This window comes from Anolis carolinensis, chromosome 5 (genome assembly GCF_035594765.1).
Source record: "Anolis carolinensis isolate JA03-04 chromosome 5, rAnoCar3.1.pri, whole genome shotgun sequence".
NCBI lineage: Eukaryota > Metazoa > Chordata > Lepidosauria > Squamata > Dactyloidae > Anolis > Anolis carolinensis.
The window spans coordinates 5,632,142-5,652,866 of NC_085845.1; the positions used below are offsets into that span (position 1 = coordinate 5,632,142).

The 20,725-nt window shown below is 42.7% G+C and overlaps 1 protein-coding gene across 1 annotated transcript in view; it reads left to right on the forward strand.

Moving 5' to 3' along the window:
• The window catches only part of adam33 (ADAM metallopeptidase domain 33), a 117,395-nt gene that overhangs the window by 23,993 nt on the left and 72,677 nt on the right, over positions 1–20,725 (forward strand). Inside the window, exon 3 of the mRNA XM_062982306.1 lies at positions 7,950–8,026. Coding sequence (XP_062838376.1) covers positions 7,950–8,026 — 77 coding nt within the window. The remainder of the gene's footprint in view (positions 1–7,949; positions 8,027–20,725) is intronic.

The following is a 20,725-nucleotide window of genomic DNA, read 5'->3' on the forward strand; positions in this document are numbered from 1 at the left end:
GAACCGGGAACCGAAACCTCAGCCACCGGGGGACAGATTCAGCCATTGGGGCCAATCCCCAATGGCTCTGGAGGGGCACGTCGGGGCCGGGGAGAAGAATAACAGGGGCTGAAAGGGGATCTGATTTCCTTCCTTGGGGCCATCCTCAGTGGGAACTGTGCTGGGAACAAGGCGGTACCAACCGGGCCCCTCGCCAAGGGTGAAGCAGAGGCCAGTGCTGTGCTGGAGATGGGACGTGGTGGCAAGAACAACTCCCTCCGCGGCTGGAAGTGTCAGTTCCTGGGAAGGCTTCCTCGGCCACATCTGCTTTCCATTGGCATTCCCAAATGGCCCAGACTCTCTCTTTCTCTGTGTTTGTTTCTCAAAGAGACGTTCTCGCCTTAGGTTGACGATCACGGACTCATAGACTCCTAGAGTTGGAAGAGACCCCAAAGGGCATCCAGTCCAACCCCCACTTTTCTGCCAGGCAGGAAGACACAATCAAAGCACCCTCAACAGATGGCTACCCAGCCTGTGCTTTAAAACATCAATTGAAGAAGATTCTTCTGTACTACAAGGCAGTCTAAAAAACAACAACCCTGTGATCAAGGCCATGAAAGCCTTCGACAACTTTTTATTTTTACTTTGCTATTGTGTATAATTGTATTTTTATTCTGATTTGTTTTCATCTTCTGGTTATTGTAATTACCCGGGCTTGGCACCGTGTAAGCCGCCCCGAGTTCCTTCGGGTAGATGGAGGCAGGGTATAAAAATAAAATCATTATTATTATTATTATTATTATTATTATTATTATTATTATTATTATTATTATTATATTCCATTCAAGTTGGAAGGGATCCCCAAAGGCTATCCGGTCCAACCCCTTCTTTCTGCCAGACACAAGACACAATCAAAGCACCCCCAACAGACGGCCATCTGCTTAAAAACCTCAATTGAAGAAGATTCTTCTGTACTACAAGGCAGTCTATATTCCACTCAAGTTAGAAGGGACCCCCAAAGGCCATCCAGTCCAACCCCCTTCTGCTAGGCAGAAAGACACAATCAAAGCACCCCCAACAGATGACCATCAGACTTTGCTTAAAACCCCCCCAGTGGAGGAGTCTACTGTACTACAAGGCAGTCTATATTCTCCTTCAGCTGGAAGGGATCCCCAGAGGCCATCCAGTCTGGCCCCTTTTGCGATGTGGGAAGACACAATCAAAGCCCTCTCAACAGATGGCCATCCAGCCACTGCATCAAAACCTCCATAGACAGAAATTCTATCACACCCATCGTACCCATTTCTTGAAAAACCCCGGTCCTGGGCATCAAAACACATGCTTTGGTTATATCCTGGATAGATTACTGTAATGCAGTTTATGTGGGACTGCCTTTGGAAACTGTTTGGAAAACTCAGCAGGTCCAAAATGGAACTACAGTAGAGTCTCACTTATCCAACGTTCTGGATTATCCAACACATTTTTGTAGTCAATGTTTTCAATATATCATGATATTTTAGTGCTAAATTTGTAAATACAGTAATTACTGCACAGCATTACTGCGTATTGAACTACTTTTTCTGTCAGATTTGTTGTATAACATGATGTTTTGGTGCTTAATTTGTAAAATCATAAACTAATTTGATGTTTAATAGGCTTTTCCTTAATCTCTCCTTATTATCCAACATATTCGCTTATCCAACGTTCTGCTGGCCCGTTTATGTTGGATAAGTGAGACTTTACTGTAGTTATATAGAGTATGCACTCCATACTGGTATTTGAAAACTTGGCATCACCCCTTATGAGCCTGTCTGCATTTTAAGATTTTCATGAGGGGCTTTGTTTATTATTATTAATATTATTTAAAACTACTGCTAAAATGGATAAGTAAGTACAAAGTTGACCCATTCTTAAAAACTAGTATGATGCTTTTGAAGCCTCTGTGCAGTGGGTCTATAGTATCTGCTTGAGTTTGGTTCCTCAAGGATTAAAATCCTTGAATGTTCAAGCCCTGTTACTTACAATGAAGGCATCTCTTATTTAAAATGCCAAATCAAGGTTTGGTTTTAGGATTTTCAAAAAATATATTCTCAAGCTATGGATGGCTGGATCCGTGGATGCGGAATCTGTGGAGGGTCAATTGCGCTCCATACTGGTTTGTAAAATACTTAATGGTCCTATTTGTGAGAAAAGTGGGATACAAGTCAGATCAGATCAGCTAATCAATGCTCAGCTCATTCATCTCTTCAGTGTGTCATTGGCTTCTCTTGAATAGCAGAAAAAGATGCCTTGTGCATTTCAGCTTGCACAAGGGAGCAATAATAAATCCTTTGGGAATGTGTGGGTTGTGCCTTCCTGTATGGCAGAATAGGATTGGACTAGATGACCTTTAGGGTCCCTTCCAGCTCTAGGTCAATCCTCCTGGCATCTTTTATTATAAGTGTTTTGGATGAGATGATTGCAATTCCTCCAGCTGTCCTATTTTGACCGGAACAGTTCCAATTAGTCCTTTGTCATCCCATTTCCCTGCTTGTTTTAAAATGTCCTAGTTTTTCCTCTCCTTCTACTTTTCCTCTTCGCTTATGCTGATTGCTGCAAACAGAGTTATCTCATTATCTGTTTCTCAGCATTTATTATTATAAATGCACAATCAGTTTTTCATTGTCAGTATGCCTTGGATTTTGCATTTGCGAGAAAAGAATCAATACTTTTTGCAAACTCATTCTGCAAGGCTTTCTGGTTCTTCTTTTGGCTGCAGCATCCACACTGTAGAATTAATGCAGCTTGGCACCACTTTAACTTCCATGGTTAAGAGTTATAGCTTTACAAGCCTTCTCTAACAAATAGCACTGGTGCCCCAAATTACATCTCCCAGGATTGCATGGCATTCAGCAGTGGCAGCTAAAGTGGCATCAAACTGAATTAATTCTGCAGTGTAGATGTACCATCTTCACAACCAGACCATGCCAGAGTCTTTATGTGCCTTTGTGGTTTGAGTTGGTGGTTTCCTTTTATCTTTCCATTTTTGTGTTAATACTATTTTTTCCCCTTTTCGTTATTATCATTTTTATTGAAGTATTAACAATAAAATACAGTGAAAGTGTGAGAACAATGTCGTGATAGAAAAGATGGGTGAAATAGAGAAAGAAGAATATGAAAGAGCAAGATAATAAAAAGAGAAAAAATGTATGTATATATATGTAAAAAATATACATATATATATATAAAATAAGAAATAGTAAAAAGATAAATAAAAATAAAAAAGAAAAAAAGAAAAAAAATACGGTGACTTCCTTTAATCCTTAATGGTTAGGAACCACTCGTTTCTTTCCTCTAAAATTACTTATTGTCCTTCTGACCCTAATGTTTCTCCCATTATTAATAATCAATTATGTCTTCATTCTTCTAAAATAATTTTCTACTGATTCCCAGTCCGTTTGTTTTATGGGGCTTCCCGAGTTCTTTTTAAGAAAAAAAGTTAATTGGTCCATATCTTTAACTTCCCTCACTTTAATTCTCCATGAGTCCAGGTCTGGTATTTCTTGTGATTTCCACGATTTCGCAAAGACAATCCTCGCAGCTGTCGAGAGAGATGTAAACAGAAGGTCTTCATTTTTTGTCAAAATAAAGTGTTATTACTATTTTTTCCCCCTTTTAATGTAAGCACCTGTTTGTCATCCGGTGCCTGGAAGCCGCGGTGTGTCCTTTTTGCCTCTTGATGGGATGATGATGATGCAGCTTGCAGTCACCCAGAGACAAAGGGAAGGCGATGAATGATACAATCCCCTCTCCTTCCGTACATTGCTCCTTCCCTTTTGCGGGCGCCTTGGAAGAAGTGTAACATGCCTGTCATCCGGCACACTGAGCATCTTTTGTTCGAGGGCCCACGCATGGGTTTCTCTGAGTCTGGAATGCACAGTCATGCCCAATCCTCTCCTTCTGGACTCCATCCCGTCAATGTTCTTTCCTGACTTTTGAAAGAAAACATTTTGTTTTCTAGGCAGGGCCAAAGCAGATCCTTCTCATTTCACAGCTTGGGCTCTTCAGCCATTGAAACCCAATTCTCTCTTTGCCAGGGTGGGCAAAGTGTGATCCCAAGATTGCATGCTGTCCACCAAGGCTCCCAACAACAACAACAACAACAACAACAACAATAATAACAACAACTTTATTTTTGTATCCCGACACCATCTCCCTACGGGTACTCAGGGTGGCTTACTTGGGGCCAAGCCCAATGACACAATTAAAATACAGTAGACAAAAGCACAATATACAATTCACAGTATGACATAGGGTTTTTTTTTCGCGTCAGGAGTGACTTGAGAAACTGCATGTCGCTTCTGGTGTGAGAGAATTGGCCGTCTGCAAGGACGTTGCCCAGGAGATGCCCGAATGTTTTGATGTTTTACCATCCTTGTGGGAGGCTTCTCTCCTGTCCCCACATGGAGCTGGAGCTGATAGAGGGAGCTCATCCGCCCTCTTCCCGGGTGGGATTCGAACCTGGCAGGCTTCAGGTCAGCAACCTAACCTTCAAGTCACAAGGCTTTAACCCACTGCGCCACCAGGGGCTCCTATGACATAGGTAAAAACAACAGTACAATAAAACAAAATATTGTAACAGTAGTTTATAATATCAACCAACCACCAGCCACAATTTCTATCGTCTTCATGGGAGGGGGAGACTAAGACAGCAATACAAAATAGGCGATGGTTAAAGTGCATAAAAGATAGGGACCTAATAAGGTGTGGGATTGATTATCAATAATATCATCTGGAGCAAGAGCTGGATTAACTAATGACTGTCTCGCCAAAAGCCAAATGGAACATCCAAGTCTTCAATTGTTTCCTGAAGGTGAGAAGGCCCTCTCTCTCTTCCCCACCAGTCATAACTGTGAGGAAGATGGAAGCGAGTGGAGTTCTACTCCACTTTCCTCTCTTGATCGAAATCCAAAGTGACTTTGCCACCCAAAGTGAGAACTCTTCCTGACCTACTCTTATAGCATCAAATGTGGGCACTAGGCTTGATCGATCCATGAAAAATTTGATTCTAAACTCGTTTCAAAACTAGAGGGGGCAGTTTTTCGTTTTTGTTGCTAATAACGAATTTGGCCCCCAAAATTTTTCGAAATTAACGAAAATTCGTTATTTTCTAAATTAATACGTTAATGGCGGACGCGCATGCGCGGTGGCCCAAAAACAGCCCGATGGGGGGGGACTTAGGGGGGCTCTCCTGCCCTCATTTTTTGAGTGATCTTCTTCAAACTTGGTACAGTGGTAGAACACATTTAACACTGATAGCTCACCAAAATGTGGAACGTTTCCCTTATCCTCTGATTTTTGGCAAATTTTCATAGCTTTTATAATAAACCATTTTTTAATAATTGCAGAAATCTGTTCCTGGTTTGAAAGTCTTATTTCCTGTTAAATTGGGTTGTCTTTACTGTGAAAGTCATTGTTCTACTTCAGAAACTTTGTTTTTGTGGCTGAAACTTTGTTAAATTGGTGTGTGTGTGATATATATTGTGTATATATATATATATATATATATATATATATATATATATATATATATATATATAGTCCCTGCTTGTGTGTGTGTGTGTGTGTGTGTAGGTAAAGGTAAAGGTATCCCTTGACGTTAAGTTCAGTCATGTCTGACTCTGGGGGTTGGTGCTCATCTCCATTTCTAAGCCCAAGAGCCAGTGTTGTCCATAGACACCTCCAAGGTCATGTGGCCGGCATGACTACATGGAGTGCTATTACCTTCCCAGAAACACCCAGAAAATGGGAATTCCAGACAGGAAACAATCAGGGCCAGCTAATACCTCCCAACAAAGGATTCCCCCAGGTAGGAAGCAGCCAGGCTTTGAAGCTGCAAGGCTATTCAATGCTAATCAAGGTGACCAATTGCAACATTCACACTTGCCTCCCACAGACAAGAGTTCTTTCTCCCACCCTGGACCTTCCACAGATATATAAACCCCACTTGCCTAGCTTCGCACAGACGTCAAAACCTCTATGTCTGCCACAGATGTGGGTGAAACGTCAGGAGAGAATGCTTCTGGCACATGGCCATAGAGCCCGGAATACATACCACAACAGTGTGATCCCGGCCATGAAAGCTTTCGACAACACAACCACAGTATCCATTCAAGTTCATGTAGCGTGGTATGGACTGGAGACCTGTATTGGGGGGAGGGAGGGTGCGAATCTGGGCCCCTGGGAGTCGTAGTCCTCCCTCCCTCCCTCCCTCCCCGGGAGCAGCCGAGGACGGGCCTGGCCCACACCCCCTCGCATCCCGGGCCTCTTCCTCCTCACCGCCGGGCCCCTCTCGGTCTCTCCAGGCCTGAGCTGAGGCGAGGAGGCGGCGGCGGCGGCCATTTCCCCCCTCCGTCTTCCTCCTCCTCCTCGGCCTCCTTCCCCCTCGCCCCCTCCCATTGGCTGAGCCTCCCATTGGCTGAGGGGCAAAAGGAAAGGAGTTTGGGTGATTTGCAAAAGCTTTTTTTTCTTAACGAAAAAAACGAAGAAATAAGAAAAAACGGCCTCTCGCGATTCGAAACCGCAATATCCAGACGTGTGGACAACCAAGGTTCTATATTGCTTCAAAACAAACGAAAATAACGAATTAATAACGGGTAACGGGAAAATCGAATTATTTGAGCAAGCCTAGTGGGCACCTTTTAAATTCCCTCCATGGTTGTTGAGTAAGATTTGGAATCATAAGAGTTGGAAGAGGCCACAATGGCTACCCAACTAACCCTATTCTGCCATGCAAGAATGCACAATTTAAGCTCTCCTGACAGATAGCTATCCAGTCAATGAAGGAGACTCCCAGGCAGTCCATATTCTACTGCCAAACAGCTCTTAACATCAGGTTCTTCCTGTTGTTTTGGTGAAATCTTTTTTCCTGCAATTTGAATCTTTTGCTCTGTTGTGGAGCAGCAGAAAATCTGGCTTTCAAACCTTTGCCTAGTTTGACCACCTTCCATCTTGTCCATCTCCTTTTTGAATTGCCCAGAACTGGATTGAGTATTATTTCAGGTGAGGTTTGACCAAAGGAGCCCCAGTGGCGAAGTGTGTTAAAGCGCTGAGCTGCTGAACTTGCAGACCGAAAGGTCCCAGGTTCAAATCCTGGGAGCGGAGTGAGAGCCCGCTGTTAGCTCCAGCTTCTGCCAACCTAGCAGTTCGAAAACATGCCAATGTGAGTAGATCAATAGGTACCGCTCCGGTGGGAAGGTAACAGCGCTCCATGCAGTCATGCCGGCCACATGACCTTGGAGGTGTCTACGGACAACGCCGGCTCTTCGATGAGATGAGCACCAACCCCCAGAGTCAGACATGACTGGATTTAACGTCAGGGGAAACCTTTACCTTTACTTTGACCAAAGCAGAATAGAGATAAATCTATGATTTCCCTTGATCAAGGCATTACTTTCCTATGGATACAGGCCTAGTATCTCATTAGCTTTTTTCGCTGCTGTATCACACTCTTGACTCATGTTCAGTTTGTGGTCTACTAAGACAGGTGCCTCCCATACTACTGTATATCTATGCACTTCATGTTTATTGTCTTAAGTGTAGTAAATATGAAATGCCCAGATATAGAATGGAGGAACCATGGCCTAAAAACAAACCCAGGAAAAGAGATCTAGGAGTCTTGGTAGACCTCAAGTTGAACATTTCATTCATCTGCACTCCACCCTGGAAACCACTAGGCTTCAACCATCACAAGTTCACCAGGATCTCTTCCATAGCGTCCTCAAAGACCCAAATATGTGTATAATACAGAAATGTTTTAGATATAGCATCAAACATAACTTATTTGGTTTGCTTGCCCTTTCCTCTCTCCCTTCAAGGCTGTGTTCTTGATTCAAGTGTGCCTATCTAGACAGGGAGAAACATTGGAGTCCTCCTAGAAAATGGGTTATAATTCTGAATTAATTGTTTGCCTCCCTCTTTGTCTTCCTCAGATGCCATTCCCTGCACGCGGAGAGGTGGAGGTGACCGTCGAGGGCAAAGAACTTATTATGGTGCTAGAAAAAAATGAGTAAGTATATAATACTGAGACCAGTATAATGCACAATAATATTTTGTAATATTAATGGCTCTCCATGCAGTCATGCCAGTGGCCACATGACCTTGGAGGTGTCTACGGAAAATGCCGGCTCTTCTGCTTAGACATGGAGATGAGCACAAACCCCCAGAATTGGACACAACTTGACTTAATGTCAGGGGAAACCTTTACCTTTACCTAATATTTTGTGCATGCCAATCAAGAATACTTGCAGATCCTTGCTTATTTTGTGCAGTGAGTCCTCTTCAACTAGAGAAGGCAAGAGCCAGACCTCCATCCTGGGACCAATGGGAGTTTTGCACAGAATCTCCTTCCTTTAGCTTTTGCATTTTGGATGGTAGGAAACTTGTAGGATCACGGGTCAATTGCTGCGGAATTTCGTTTGGACATGGGTGAAGAAAACAGACTGACAGCAGAAGTTGTCTTCAAGATAGTTTACTTTTGGCCATGAGCAGGTGACAATCTTAGCTAATGCGCAGAAAACGCAATGCCACACCTTGCCTATAGTGGCTTTCCAATTTATACAATTTTACACAAGCATGCGCAGAAAGCTAACTGACAATGGAATTTGTTGACTAGTATTATCCTTTTGGACATGCATAGTTGTAACTTATATAACTCATTACTCATCACATCAGGTGAAGTGTCCATAGTTTGTTCCACGTAGGCACTATCCAGCAAGCCAAATCACTATTGCGGTTTGCATGACCTTATATTGTGAGCAAAGAGCAAACGTCAGGAAGAACATGTCCTGTCCACACTTTCAGGGAAAAACAAGATTTTTGAGTAAGGGTCATCTAGATAAGGGATTTTTAGGATTTTTGAAGAAAATATTCAAGAGCTGCTGCATTAAATAGGTATGTGAAATTGTTAAGATTTTGATATCTACAGTCAATGACCTGTGAGTTGCATCAATGGAAAGGTATGATGTTTGGTCTTTGGGCCAATTATTGTTGTTATTAACTAACTGCCATCAAGTTGACTTCTATGACAACCCCATGAATGAAAGATTTCCAAATCAAATCGAGTCTGATGTCAACTGGGCAAAAATCATGTTGGTGGTTCTTGGCTGGATCTACACTGTGGAATTAATGCAGTTTGATACCAATTTAACTACTATGGCTCAACGCAATGGAATCCCGGGCTTTGTACAGTAGTACAGATGAAGCTACAGACCTTGTAAAACTACAGCTTCCAGTGTCTTGACCTATGGCAGTTAAAGAAAGATCAAACTGCATTAATTCTACAATGTAGATGCAGCCATTGTGTGTTTCATACCCAACACATTTCCAGTAGCAAGCTGGCATTTGAATTGTCCATGTTTTTTGGACAGATAGTGGCCCAGATTCTTTTATTTTTCTCATTAATTTCCTGTCTTTGAAGATAATTAATGGTGACAGTCATGGGAGGAACTAAAGAGAGAGGGAGGGAAAGAGGGAGAGGTAGAGAGATAAGTGACTAATAAGACTGCAATGATAAAGTTATTATTCACTGTTTCTGGGCTTTTTTTTGCCCTTGGTGGGAAATGAAACTTATTGAGAACGTAGGAAGTCTGGCTACATGAACAGCTAAGACTGCCTATGGTGGTTTCCGAATCCTTATCTATATATCCATCTCGAAGTGAGCATGTCTTACCTTCCCTGCCTTTCAGCACCTGGAAATATACAATTATTTCTTTCTGAAAAACCTGTAGAAAAATGCATTGGTGCAAAATAACTTCCTCCTGCTTTAAAGGTTTTAAAACAGGGATTAGATGGATTTTTTTTTTGGAGAAGCTTGGGCTCAGACTCTAAAAGAAATGGTGCATTTACATGGCAATCCAATATCACTTTAACTCCCATGGCTCAGTGGTATAGGATCTTATAGTTTGGTGATGCATCAGCAGTCTGCGTCAGAGAACGACAACTCCCAGGATTCAATAGCATTGAGCCACGGCAGTTAAAGCAGCATCAAGCAGCATTCATTCTACAGTGTAAACGTCCCCAGAGTGAGCCCGGTGATACTTTATGGCTCTCATATTGGAAGGATCCTCATGGGTGATCTAGTCCAACCCCATGTTCAATGCTCAGTTAGAGAATCCCTATCAGCAAATATTTTTTCAATCTCTTTTTGAGATTGTCCAGAGAAGGAGAGCCACCTCCTTTCTAAGAATGTGGTTTCATGGCTGAATTGTTCTCACAGTCAAGGAACCATTTGTCTTTGCCTTCCTCTGGGGTTGAGAGAGTGTAACTTGGCCAGGGTCACCCAACGGGTTTCCAAAGCAGACTGGGAATTCAAACCCAGGTCTCTAGAGTCCTATCCCAACATTCAAACCATTACTCCATGCAACTTGTATACAATATCTTTCTATCTCATTGGTAAATAATGATGATAAAATATTTACTACAATATTTTCAGAAATTAAATGAAATATCTAACTGAATTTATACATCAGGACACAGTGGGATTTCTACCAAAAAGGCAAATTTGAGACATAGCAGAAGTTTTAGATAAACCAAATAAAAAAATAAGGCCTTGATAATCCTAGATGTAGAAAAGGCATTTGATAATATAAACTGGTAGTTTATATTTGCAAAATTGGAAGAGCTGGGAAAAAAAAGAAGAGATGGATTTTGGAAACAATTTGTTAACATGGATATGTTTTTTTAAATCTCTTTCGTTCGCAGCGCAATTCTATGGTCATTGTGTGCCAGAAGTTGGCCATAGAATTGCAGTGGAGAACCAAGAGATTCCTAGAAATAATTATTAACATAATAATAATAATAATAATAATAATAATAATAATAATAATAATAATAATTCACATCATCAGAAAATACATCACAGTCCTAAACACTTGGGAAGTGTTTGACTTGTGATTTTGTGATACGAAATTCAGCATATACTGTTTATCTTGTTTGCTGTGTCATACTATGTCTTTGTGTCAATAATAATAATAATAATAATAATAATAATAATAATATCTGCAGAAGTTAAACTTGCAAATGTGGATGCCCATTCTCATCAATTGAAATATGAGATGAAGGTGAATGATGATGGAACAAAACAAAGGCATGTGTTTTCAGGAGCGCAGAAAAGCAGGCTTGAAATCACGATTTCTTCTGCCGTGAGCGATAGTGTTGCAACGCATTTGATGCTGTGCTCACTTTTGTTGTTTTTGGAGTGATTTCTGGAGCCGTCTTGGATTTCGCCCTCTCGGTCCGTGCGGTTGTGTTTTCTCCTGCTCCGCGTTTCCTTTGGATTCCAACCCCAACTCGACTTACCGGGGATTCTGGAATGTTATTTCTCTCCTTTGATATTTACACATGGCTTTGGCAAAGTGGGGAAGGCAGGGGAAGCAAACCGAGACCAGGCCCGACTCTTGTTCGCGAGGGCTGCCAGCTCCCCTGCTGAAAACCTCACTCGGCTTGGAGGCCGGCCGAGGCAGGAAGGGCTGCGAGATAGACTTGATCTTGGAAGGCAACACAAAGGTTGCACGGTTTGTTGATGTGAATGTCTTGCGCTCCCTTTTTTCTCCCCCTCGCTCCCAAATAACCAGGGAAAGACAGAGAGGAGGAGAGATGTTTGTTTAGTTTGGAACGGCAATGGCAGAAAGTTGCTGAGATTTACGCTAAAGACTCTTTGGCTTGCAGATGGGAACCATGGACCCTTAGAACTGGAAGGGACCCCCAAAGACCATCCAGTCAACTCCCTAATCAAACCCCTCTAAACAAATGGCCATCCAGTCTCTGATTAAAAGCCTCCAGAGAAGGAGACTCCACCAGACTCTCAGACAGCAGAGTATTCTACAGCTGAACAGCTCTTACCATCTGGTAGTGTTGTACCCTTAGGCTGCGTAGGCACCTCAAAACCACACTGGGGCCCCAGAATATAAGCAAACAAGCTGTTTATCGCAGATGATATGCAAGCAATAGCAAAATAAAGTTCAGAGTCAGTAAAATGGGTTTAAATCCACAAGATGTGATGTAGGCTGGTGAGCAGCCTGCTGCAATAAATCACTCTGAACAGGAGGTCATGAGTTCGAGGCCAGCCCGTGGAGGGGTGAGCACCCGTCAATTTAAAAAATAATGATAAAAAATAGCCCCTGCTCGTTGCTGACCTAGCAACCCGAAAGATAGTTGCATCTATCAAGTAGGAAATAAGGTACCACTTATAAAGTGGGGAGGCAAATGTAACTAATTTATGACGTTGAAATGAGGAAGTGCCGTCACAATGGATGATGAAGCAGCTGCTCCCTCCTGTGGCCAGAATCGAACATCCCCTCAGGAGAAGGTTAAATTGCCTCTGCGTCTATCTTGGTTCTATGTGTTTATGGGCATTGAATGTTTGCCCTATATGTATATAATGTGATCCACCCTGAGTCCCCTTCGGGGTGAGAAGGGCGGAATATAAATACTGTAAATAAATTAATAAGAGCAAGGTACTTGAAATTCAGGAAGCAACAAGAGTCTTTAAAAGCCACTCCAAGAGCATAGTCCAAAATTGGATATCAAAGTAAGCCTCAAAAGAAGTCCAGGATAGTCCAAACAGGATTAAATCCAAGGCAGGGATCAAGGAAACACAAGGAAACAAGATTTGAATGCAGGATTCACTTCGTGATATAAAATATAAAATCAATGATGACTAGAATAAAAACCAAACAGCAAAGTCACTGAAATTCAACTGGAAACAAAGACCGAGGCAAGGCTGGAACTTGAAGCTGGATACCTGGAGCAAAGATCCTTCTTTCTTGAATATCAAAGTTGCCACCCCTGCCATGGCAGAGAAACCAAGGGATTTTAAGGGAAATCCAAGGTCTTCCACTCATGAGAAAACTACTCATTAGCGCGCTTCAAAAGCAACCATTTGCTTCTCCGCAAACATTCATGTTCCCTCCTTTGGTGAGTTATCACTCCCTCCTGTCAAACTCATTATCCTCCTCTAAACTAGAATGTCCATCCGGCACCTGGAAATCTTGACTGCTGGGAGGAATGTGGTTCACAATACCTGCTTGCAACCATTCGGTCTCTGGTCCCAGAATCCACTGAGACAAACTCTGGCTCTGGTTGCATCTCAGGCCCAAACCCAGAATCCTGTGGCAAAGCAGGTGCAGGAACAATCACTGGCTGAATGGGCCCCATCTTAGGCTCAGGCTGAGCTACAACATGTAGTTCTTCCAAATGTTTCAGTGAAATCTCTTTTCTTGCTGTTTGAATCCAGTGGCTCTGTTTGTGTCTTAGTTTCTGGAGCGGCACAACACAGGTTGCCCAATCCTCAAGGTGACATCATTTCCAATATTTAGACATGTCTATTATGTCCCCCTCTCAGCCTTCTGTTCTCCAAGGTAAACATCCCCAGCTTTCTAAACTGCTCTTCAGATGGATCATGGCTTCCAGACTTTTGACCATTTTGGTTGTCCTTCTCTTGTCCATCTCCTTCTTGGATTGCTTTGCCCAGAACTGGACACAGGATCATTCCAGATGAGATCTGACCAAAGTGGAATAGAGTGGGACTATGACTTCTCTCAACCCTAATAGACACTATCCTATTGATGCAGCCAGGAATAGCATTGGCTGTTTTCGTTGCCACATCACACTGTTAGCTTGTGGTCTACTACCCTGTTTCCCTGAAAATAAGACATCCCCGAAAAATAAGACCTAGTAGAAGTTTTGCTGAATTGCTAAATATAAGGCCTCCCCCAAAAGTAAGACCTAGCAAAGTTTTTGTTTGGAAGCATGCCCAGCGCCTGCCAAACAGAACACCAGAGCATGCAGGATCAGTAAATGTACGTACCAGCTGTACATGGAAATAATGGTAGTAACAAGAAATTATTGATAGGATTCACAGTTTGTCTGGTTATGCTGGTTTGTGATAACAACTACTGTACAGTATATAATAAATGTTCATTTTTTTGTTCAACAATAAATGTGAATTCTTCTTCATGGAAAAATAAGACGTCCCCTGAAATTAAGACCTAGCACATCTTTGGGAGCAAAAATTAATATAAGACACTGTCTTATTTTCGGGGAAACACGGTAAAACTCCTAAATCCCTTTCATGGAGACTTCTGTGAAACCAGATGTCATCCATCCTATATCTATGCATTTCTTTTCCTCTGCTTAATTACCAATCATTTCTCCCTGTTGAAATTCACTTTGTTAGTTTTGGCCCAGGAGCCCCCGGTGGCGCTGTGGGTTAAACCGTTGAGTTGCTGAGCTTGCTGACCAAAAGGTCGGCGGCTTGAATCCAGAGAGCTCCTGTTGTTAGTCCCAGCTTTGAACCTAGCAGTTTGAAAACATGTAAATGTGAGTAGATCAATAGGTACCATTCCAGCGGGAAGGTAACGGTGCTCCATGCAGTCATGCCGGCCACATGACCTTGGAGATGTCTATGGACAATGCTGGCTCTTCAATTTAGAAATGGAGATGAGCACCAACTCTCAGAGTCGGACACGACTGGACTTAATCTCAGGGGAAAACCAAACCTCTCCCTGTTGAAATTTATTCTGTTAGTTTTGGCCCAGCTCTCTAATTTGTTACAGTCATTTTGGATCCTGATTCTTTGGATCCTGTTCTCTCGAGTGTTATCTCTCCCTCCCAATTTGGTGTCATCTGCAAAACTGATAAGCATACCTTGTATTCCAGCATTGTAGACATTAATAAAGATGTTGAACAGTATTGGGCCTTTCCCTCTCTATTCAGAGGAAGATGTTGTTCCCTTTTTGGGTAGGAATTAAGTTACAGGACGTACAGTAATTTATAGATAAGATCCTTCAGGTTGATTTTTCGATCAACATTTCTAGACCTATATATGGGTATATACAGTACCTTGGGGTTCCTTTCTCTCTTTTCTCTTATATTATCTCCTTTCTGAGAAACCTGTGGTTCTTGAGGCACAACGGTGCAGAGAATGTGACCAATGCCTTGAGGCTTGGCAAAATGTAAAGCCACAAGTGTAGATTCTGAAACAGAAGGGTGGAGGTTTCCGGTGATTTCAAAAACTGCAAAGTGCATGGTTTTCTCTATCTGTGTCTTGTGTATAACTTTTCTACTCTTTCTCTTATTTGCTCAACTCTTTCTGCACCACCATCTCCAGCCTTTCCCAACTTGGGAAAAGGCACTACTATTCCACTTTAACTGCCATGATGCTGTTCCATGTCATCCTGGGATTTGCAAACGTGATTGTTTGCGGATTTGGTTCATATGTCATCTCTAGGAATCCCATGTTTCTGCAGCAAGGACATGGGCAGTTGAATTTCTTTGGAGAATCTAGAGATTTGAAAAGAAGAGTTCTCTCATGAAAATTAAACACCAGTAATAAAATTCACAGGTTTTCTATTTTTTATCTCCAGACGTGTGCCATAATGGGTGCATCTACACTGTAGAAGTAATGCAGTTGGACACCACTTGAACTATGATAGATCAATGATATGGAATCATGGGAGCTGTAGTTTTACAAGGCCTTTAGCCTCTGCTAAAGAGTGCTGGTGTCTCATGAAACTACAAATCCCAGGATTCGCATTCTGAAAGCTATTCAGCAGTGGAGCTCTCTGCCTTGGAGAGAGTGTGGTGGAGGCTTCTTCTTTGGAGGTTTTTAAGCAGGGGCTGGATGGCCATCTCTCAGGGGTGCTTTGAATGTGATTTTCATGCTTCTTGGCAGGGGGTTGGACTGGATGGCCCAGCTCTATGATTCTATGATTCTATTGCATTGAGTCTTGCAGTCATAGTGGTGCCAAACTGCATTAATTCTACAGCCGATGGCTTGGTACATCTGATAGATTAGATAGCATGCCATCCCAACTGTCTGCATCATGATATTTGTGCTGGATTTATTATTATCATGGGTTTAATAATCTGCCAGGTGCTAGTGATGGCAGTGTTGGTCCTTCTTTGATGCATTGGCCTCTTCCTAGCTATTTCCCTTTCTGCTTGTACCATTTCTGTTTGCAATAACTTATTTCAGCCATAACTTCCCACCAATTCTGTGCAGTTAGTAAATTATTCTTTTTTTGTTGCATGGGTCCCAATGCATCATTGCCGGCCCTTTAATTCAGGCTTCCTTCCATTTGTTTTGTGTGATCTTGCTGTGCAAATTGGAAAGGCAATCATAGAATCATAGAATTAGAAGAGAACCCCAAAGGCCATCCAGTCCAATCCCATCCTGCCATGCAGGAAGCCACAATTCGATCCCTCCCAACAGATGATTATCTAGCCTCTGTTTATAAACCTCCACCACATTTTTAGGCAATTCATTCCTATTATCTGATTCCTATTATACTGTGTAACATGATTTGTGTTCCTGGGTTATAAATATAATTTCCTAATTGGTTCTATCATTGAAAACATGGAAAAAGATTATTAAATTGCATGAGAGCCTGCAGCACATTTTGTTATGGTTTTGAAGTGAATATCTCATCATAGAGTCTCAACCAATTCAATGTAGTTTGTGCCACAAAAATGAAGTTTCTGGAGTAGAACAATGACTTTCAAGCCTAACTGCTATTTTTATGGGGTGAACCGCTATACGAGGGTTGAATGAAAAGTAATGCATCCACCTTCATTACTTGGGTTTGGATGGGAATATTTTAATAAATCAAACGCAGAAATAATCCTTAGAACGTGCTCTTTAACTACCACTATTCACTTTTCGACATCATCACCAGACAATTGGATGCATTTCTGCAGAGATGAACAAGTTTTCTGAAGCCGTCACGGAAGAAGTTGACACTCTGTTTCCGCAACCAGCGTCTCACAGGACCCATCATGTAGAGATCTTCCGACAGCTAAGCAATGATGTGACCCACACGTTCTTGTGAAATGCCAATTATGCTTGAAATTTCTCTCTGAGTGATACGACAATCATCCTTAATCAATCTGTCAACCTTTTGCTTGTGAAACTTGGTAGTTGTTGTCACAGGACATCCAACACTTTGTTTGTCACGCAAGTCAGATGTTCCCCCCTCAACATCTTTAAACTTACTCGCCCAACAACACACAGGACTCACATCAACACAACCACCATAAACAGCTTGCATCCTCTGATGGATCTCCTTTGGAGTGACACCTTCTGCTATCAAGAATTCAGTGACTGCACGGTGCTTAAGTTGCATTGACCGACTGTCTGCACAGGGTTCCACACTTCGCACTTTAACAACACAACCGTTCAATGCTAAGGCTTCCCCGTCTGCGCAGGGTTCCATACTTGGCACTTTAACAACACAACCGTTCAATGCTAAGGCTTCCCCGTCTGCACAGGGTTGCATACTTCGCACTTTAACAACACAACCGTTCAATGCTAAGGCTTGCCTGTCTGCGCAGGGTTCCATACTTTGCACTTTAACAACACAACCGTTCAATGCTAAGGCTTCCCCGTCTTCGCAGGGTTGCATACTTCGCACTTTAACAACACAACCGTTCAATGCTAAGGCTTCCCCGTCTGCACAGGGTTGCATACTTCGCACTTTAACAACACAACCGTTCAATGCTAAGGCTTCCCCGTCTGCACAGGGTTGCATACTTCGCACTTTAACAACACAACCGTTCAATGCTAAGGCTTCCCCGTCTGCGCAGGGTTCCATACTTGGCACTTTAACAACACAACCGTTCAATGCTAAGGCTTCCCCGTCTGCGCAGGGTTCCATACTTTGCACTTTAACAACACAACCGTTCAATGCTAAGGCTTCCCCGTCTGCGCAGGGTTCCATACTTGGCACTTTAACAACACAACCGTTCAATGCTAAGGCTTCCCCGTCTGCACAGGGTTGCATACTTCGCACTTTAACAACACAACCGTTCAATGCTAAGGCTTGCCTGTCTGCGCAGGGTTCCATACTTTGCACTTTAACAACACAACCGTTCAATGCTAAGGCTTCCCCGTCTTCGCAGGGTTGCATACTTCGCACTTTAACAACACAACCGTTCAATGCTAAGGCTTCCCCGTCTGCACAGGGTTGCATACTTCGCACTTTAACAACACAACCGTTCAATGCTAAGGCTTCCCCGTCTGCACAGGGTTGCATACTTCGCACTTTAACAACACAACCGTTCAATGCTAAGGCTTCCCCGTCTGCACAGGGTTCCATACTTTGCACTTTAACAACACAACAGTTCAATGCTAAGGCTTCCCACCAAATGGAACTAACTAGAGGAGAGTCTACGGAACAAGCCAGGACGTGTCGCAGATCAGGGCTGCCACCTGTTGAGGAGTTACGAAGGTGGAGGCATTACTTTTCATTCAACCCTCGTACAAGTAAAAGAGTTCAGAACCTTCTGAAAAATCAGAATTGAGAGGGAGGTGGGAAATCTCCTCCCAGACTCTGCTTTTGATTAATGCTCTTGTCTCCATTCCTACCTCCCCTTTTTAAAAAAGAAAAGTCTGATTCAACATCAGGAAGTGATTTGTCAGCAGCGGGGCCGAGTTGGAGGCTCGATCTGCAGCGAGGCCGGCTGTTGAGAGACGGCAGACAGCTGTGGGAAAAAGCCCGGAATGTGACTCCGGGTGCAACCTTTCTGTTTTTCAAAGGGGGAAGGGGGATTTCTGCCATGCGGGTGGGTGACGCTCCCAGACCCAGAAGATAAGAACCAGGCCTGGTCTTCCTCCAAAGGCAACGTAATCCTTGCAAGTCAGAAGCTCTCACATGCAACCGAGGGAGGTTTTGCAACAGAGGCTGGATGGCCATCTGTCGGGAGGGATCGGATTGTGTCTTCCTGCATGGAAGACTAGATCAGTGGTTCTCAACCTTTCTAATGCAGTCCTTTAATACAGTTCCTCATGTTGTGATGACCCCCAACCAGAACATTATATTCATTGCTACTTCATAACATAATTTTGCTACTGTTATGAATCGCAATGTAAATATCTGATATTTTCATTCACTGGACCAAATTTGAAACAAAATATCCAATATCCCCAAATTTGAATACCGGTAGGTTTGGGGGGATTGATTTTGTCATTTGGGAATTGTAGTTGCTGGGATTTATAGTTCACCTACAATCAAAGAGCATTCTGAACTCCACCAATGATGGAACTTGGCACATAGAACTCCCATGACCAACAGAAAATACTACAACGGTTTGATTGGCATTGACCTTGAGTTTGGGAGTTATAGTTCACCCACATCCAGAGAATACCGTGGACTCAAACAATGATGGATCTGGACCAAACTTGGTAGAAATACTCATTATACCCAAATGTGAACACTGGTGGAGATTGGGGAAAATAGAGCTTTTAATTTGGGAGTTGTTGCTGGGATTTATAGTTCACCTACAATCAAAGAGCATTCTGAACTCCACCAATGATGGAACTGAACCAAACTTGGCATTTATAACTCCCATGACCGACAAGAAATACTGGAAGGGTTTGGTGGACATTGACCTTAAGTTTGGGAGTTATAGTTCACCTATATCCAGAGAGCACCGTGGACTCAAACAATGATGGATCTGGACCAAACTTGGCACAAATACTCAATATGCCCAAATGTGAAAACTGGTGAAGTTTGGGGAAAATAGAGCTTGTAATTTGGGAGTTGTAGTTGTTGGGATTTATAGTTCGCCTACAATCAAAGAACCCCTTGAACCCCACCAATGATAGAATTGGGTACAACTTCCCACACAAAACCTCCAGAATCAACAGAAAACACTTATCTTTGGTGACCCCTCTAACACCCCTTTGTGACCCCCCCCCCAGGGATCTCGACCCCCACTATGAGAAATGCTGCACTAGATGATCATTGGGATCTCTTCTATGAGTCCTATGGTTCTAAGATGTGGCAAGCTTGTTTTCTGCTGCCCTGGAGACTAGGACACGATAGAGACAGATTCCACCTCAACATTAGGAAGAATGTCCTGACAGTAAAAGCTGTTCAATATTGTTGCCTCCAATTGAGTCTCCTTCATTTGGATGGCCATCTGTCTGGAGGGTTTGGATTGCTTTTTGCTGCATGTCAGAATGAGGTTGGACTGGATGGCCTTTGGGGCCCCTTCCAGTTCTGTGACTATCTTTCCAATTTGTTCAGCAAGATCACACAAACCGAATAGAAAACATCACAGGCCCCTTCCACGAAGCTGCATAAAATCCACATGGAACTGGATTATATGGCAGTGTGGACTCTGATAATCCAATTCAAAGAAGATATTGTGGATCATCTGTCTTGATATTCTGGGCTATATGGTGGTGTGGAAGGGCCCACATCAAAAGGACTGCATTGATACATTAGGATCAATAGGAAAAAAAATGTGTGGTTTGCCATCCTCCTAGAACTGGTTGAAAGAAGTTGTTTGGAAATGAGACAGGGAATGAGAACATAATAAACCAGATGTCGTTGTGTTTGTGAAAAACAAAGACTGGATCCTGGGAGTGGCAGTCCCAGGGGATCCGAGGGATCAAAGGCAAAGAGAAGGAAGAGATGGGGAAATATTCATATTTCATAAAATATTCATATTTTATATTTCATATAAATGTTGTAAATAAATAAATAAAATAAATAAATATTCAAACCTATGAGTCGCGACATCTGGAGAAAGAAAACAAGCCAGAGAGGTGGGTGCACTAGGAGCAATTCTGAATGGATTTGTGACAAAATGCCACTATTAGTGTCACCAGAAACAGGAACACAGTGCTGCAAAGACACAATTAAAGCCCTTCCGATGGATGCCCATCCAGCCTTTGGGTGAAAACCTCCAGAGAAGGAGGCTC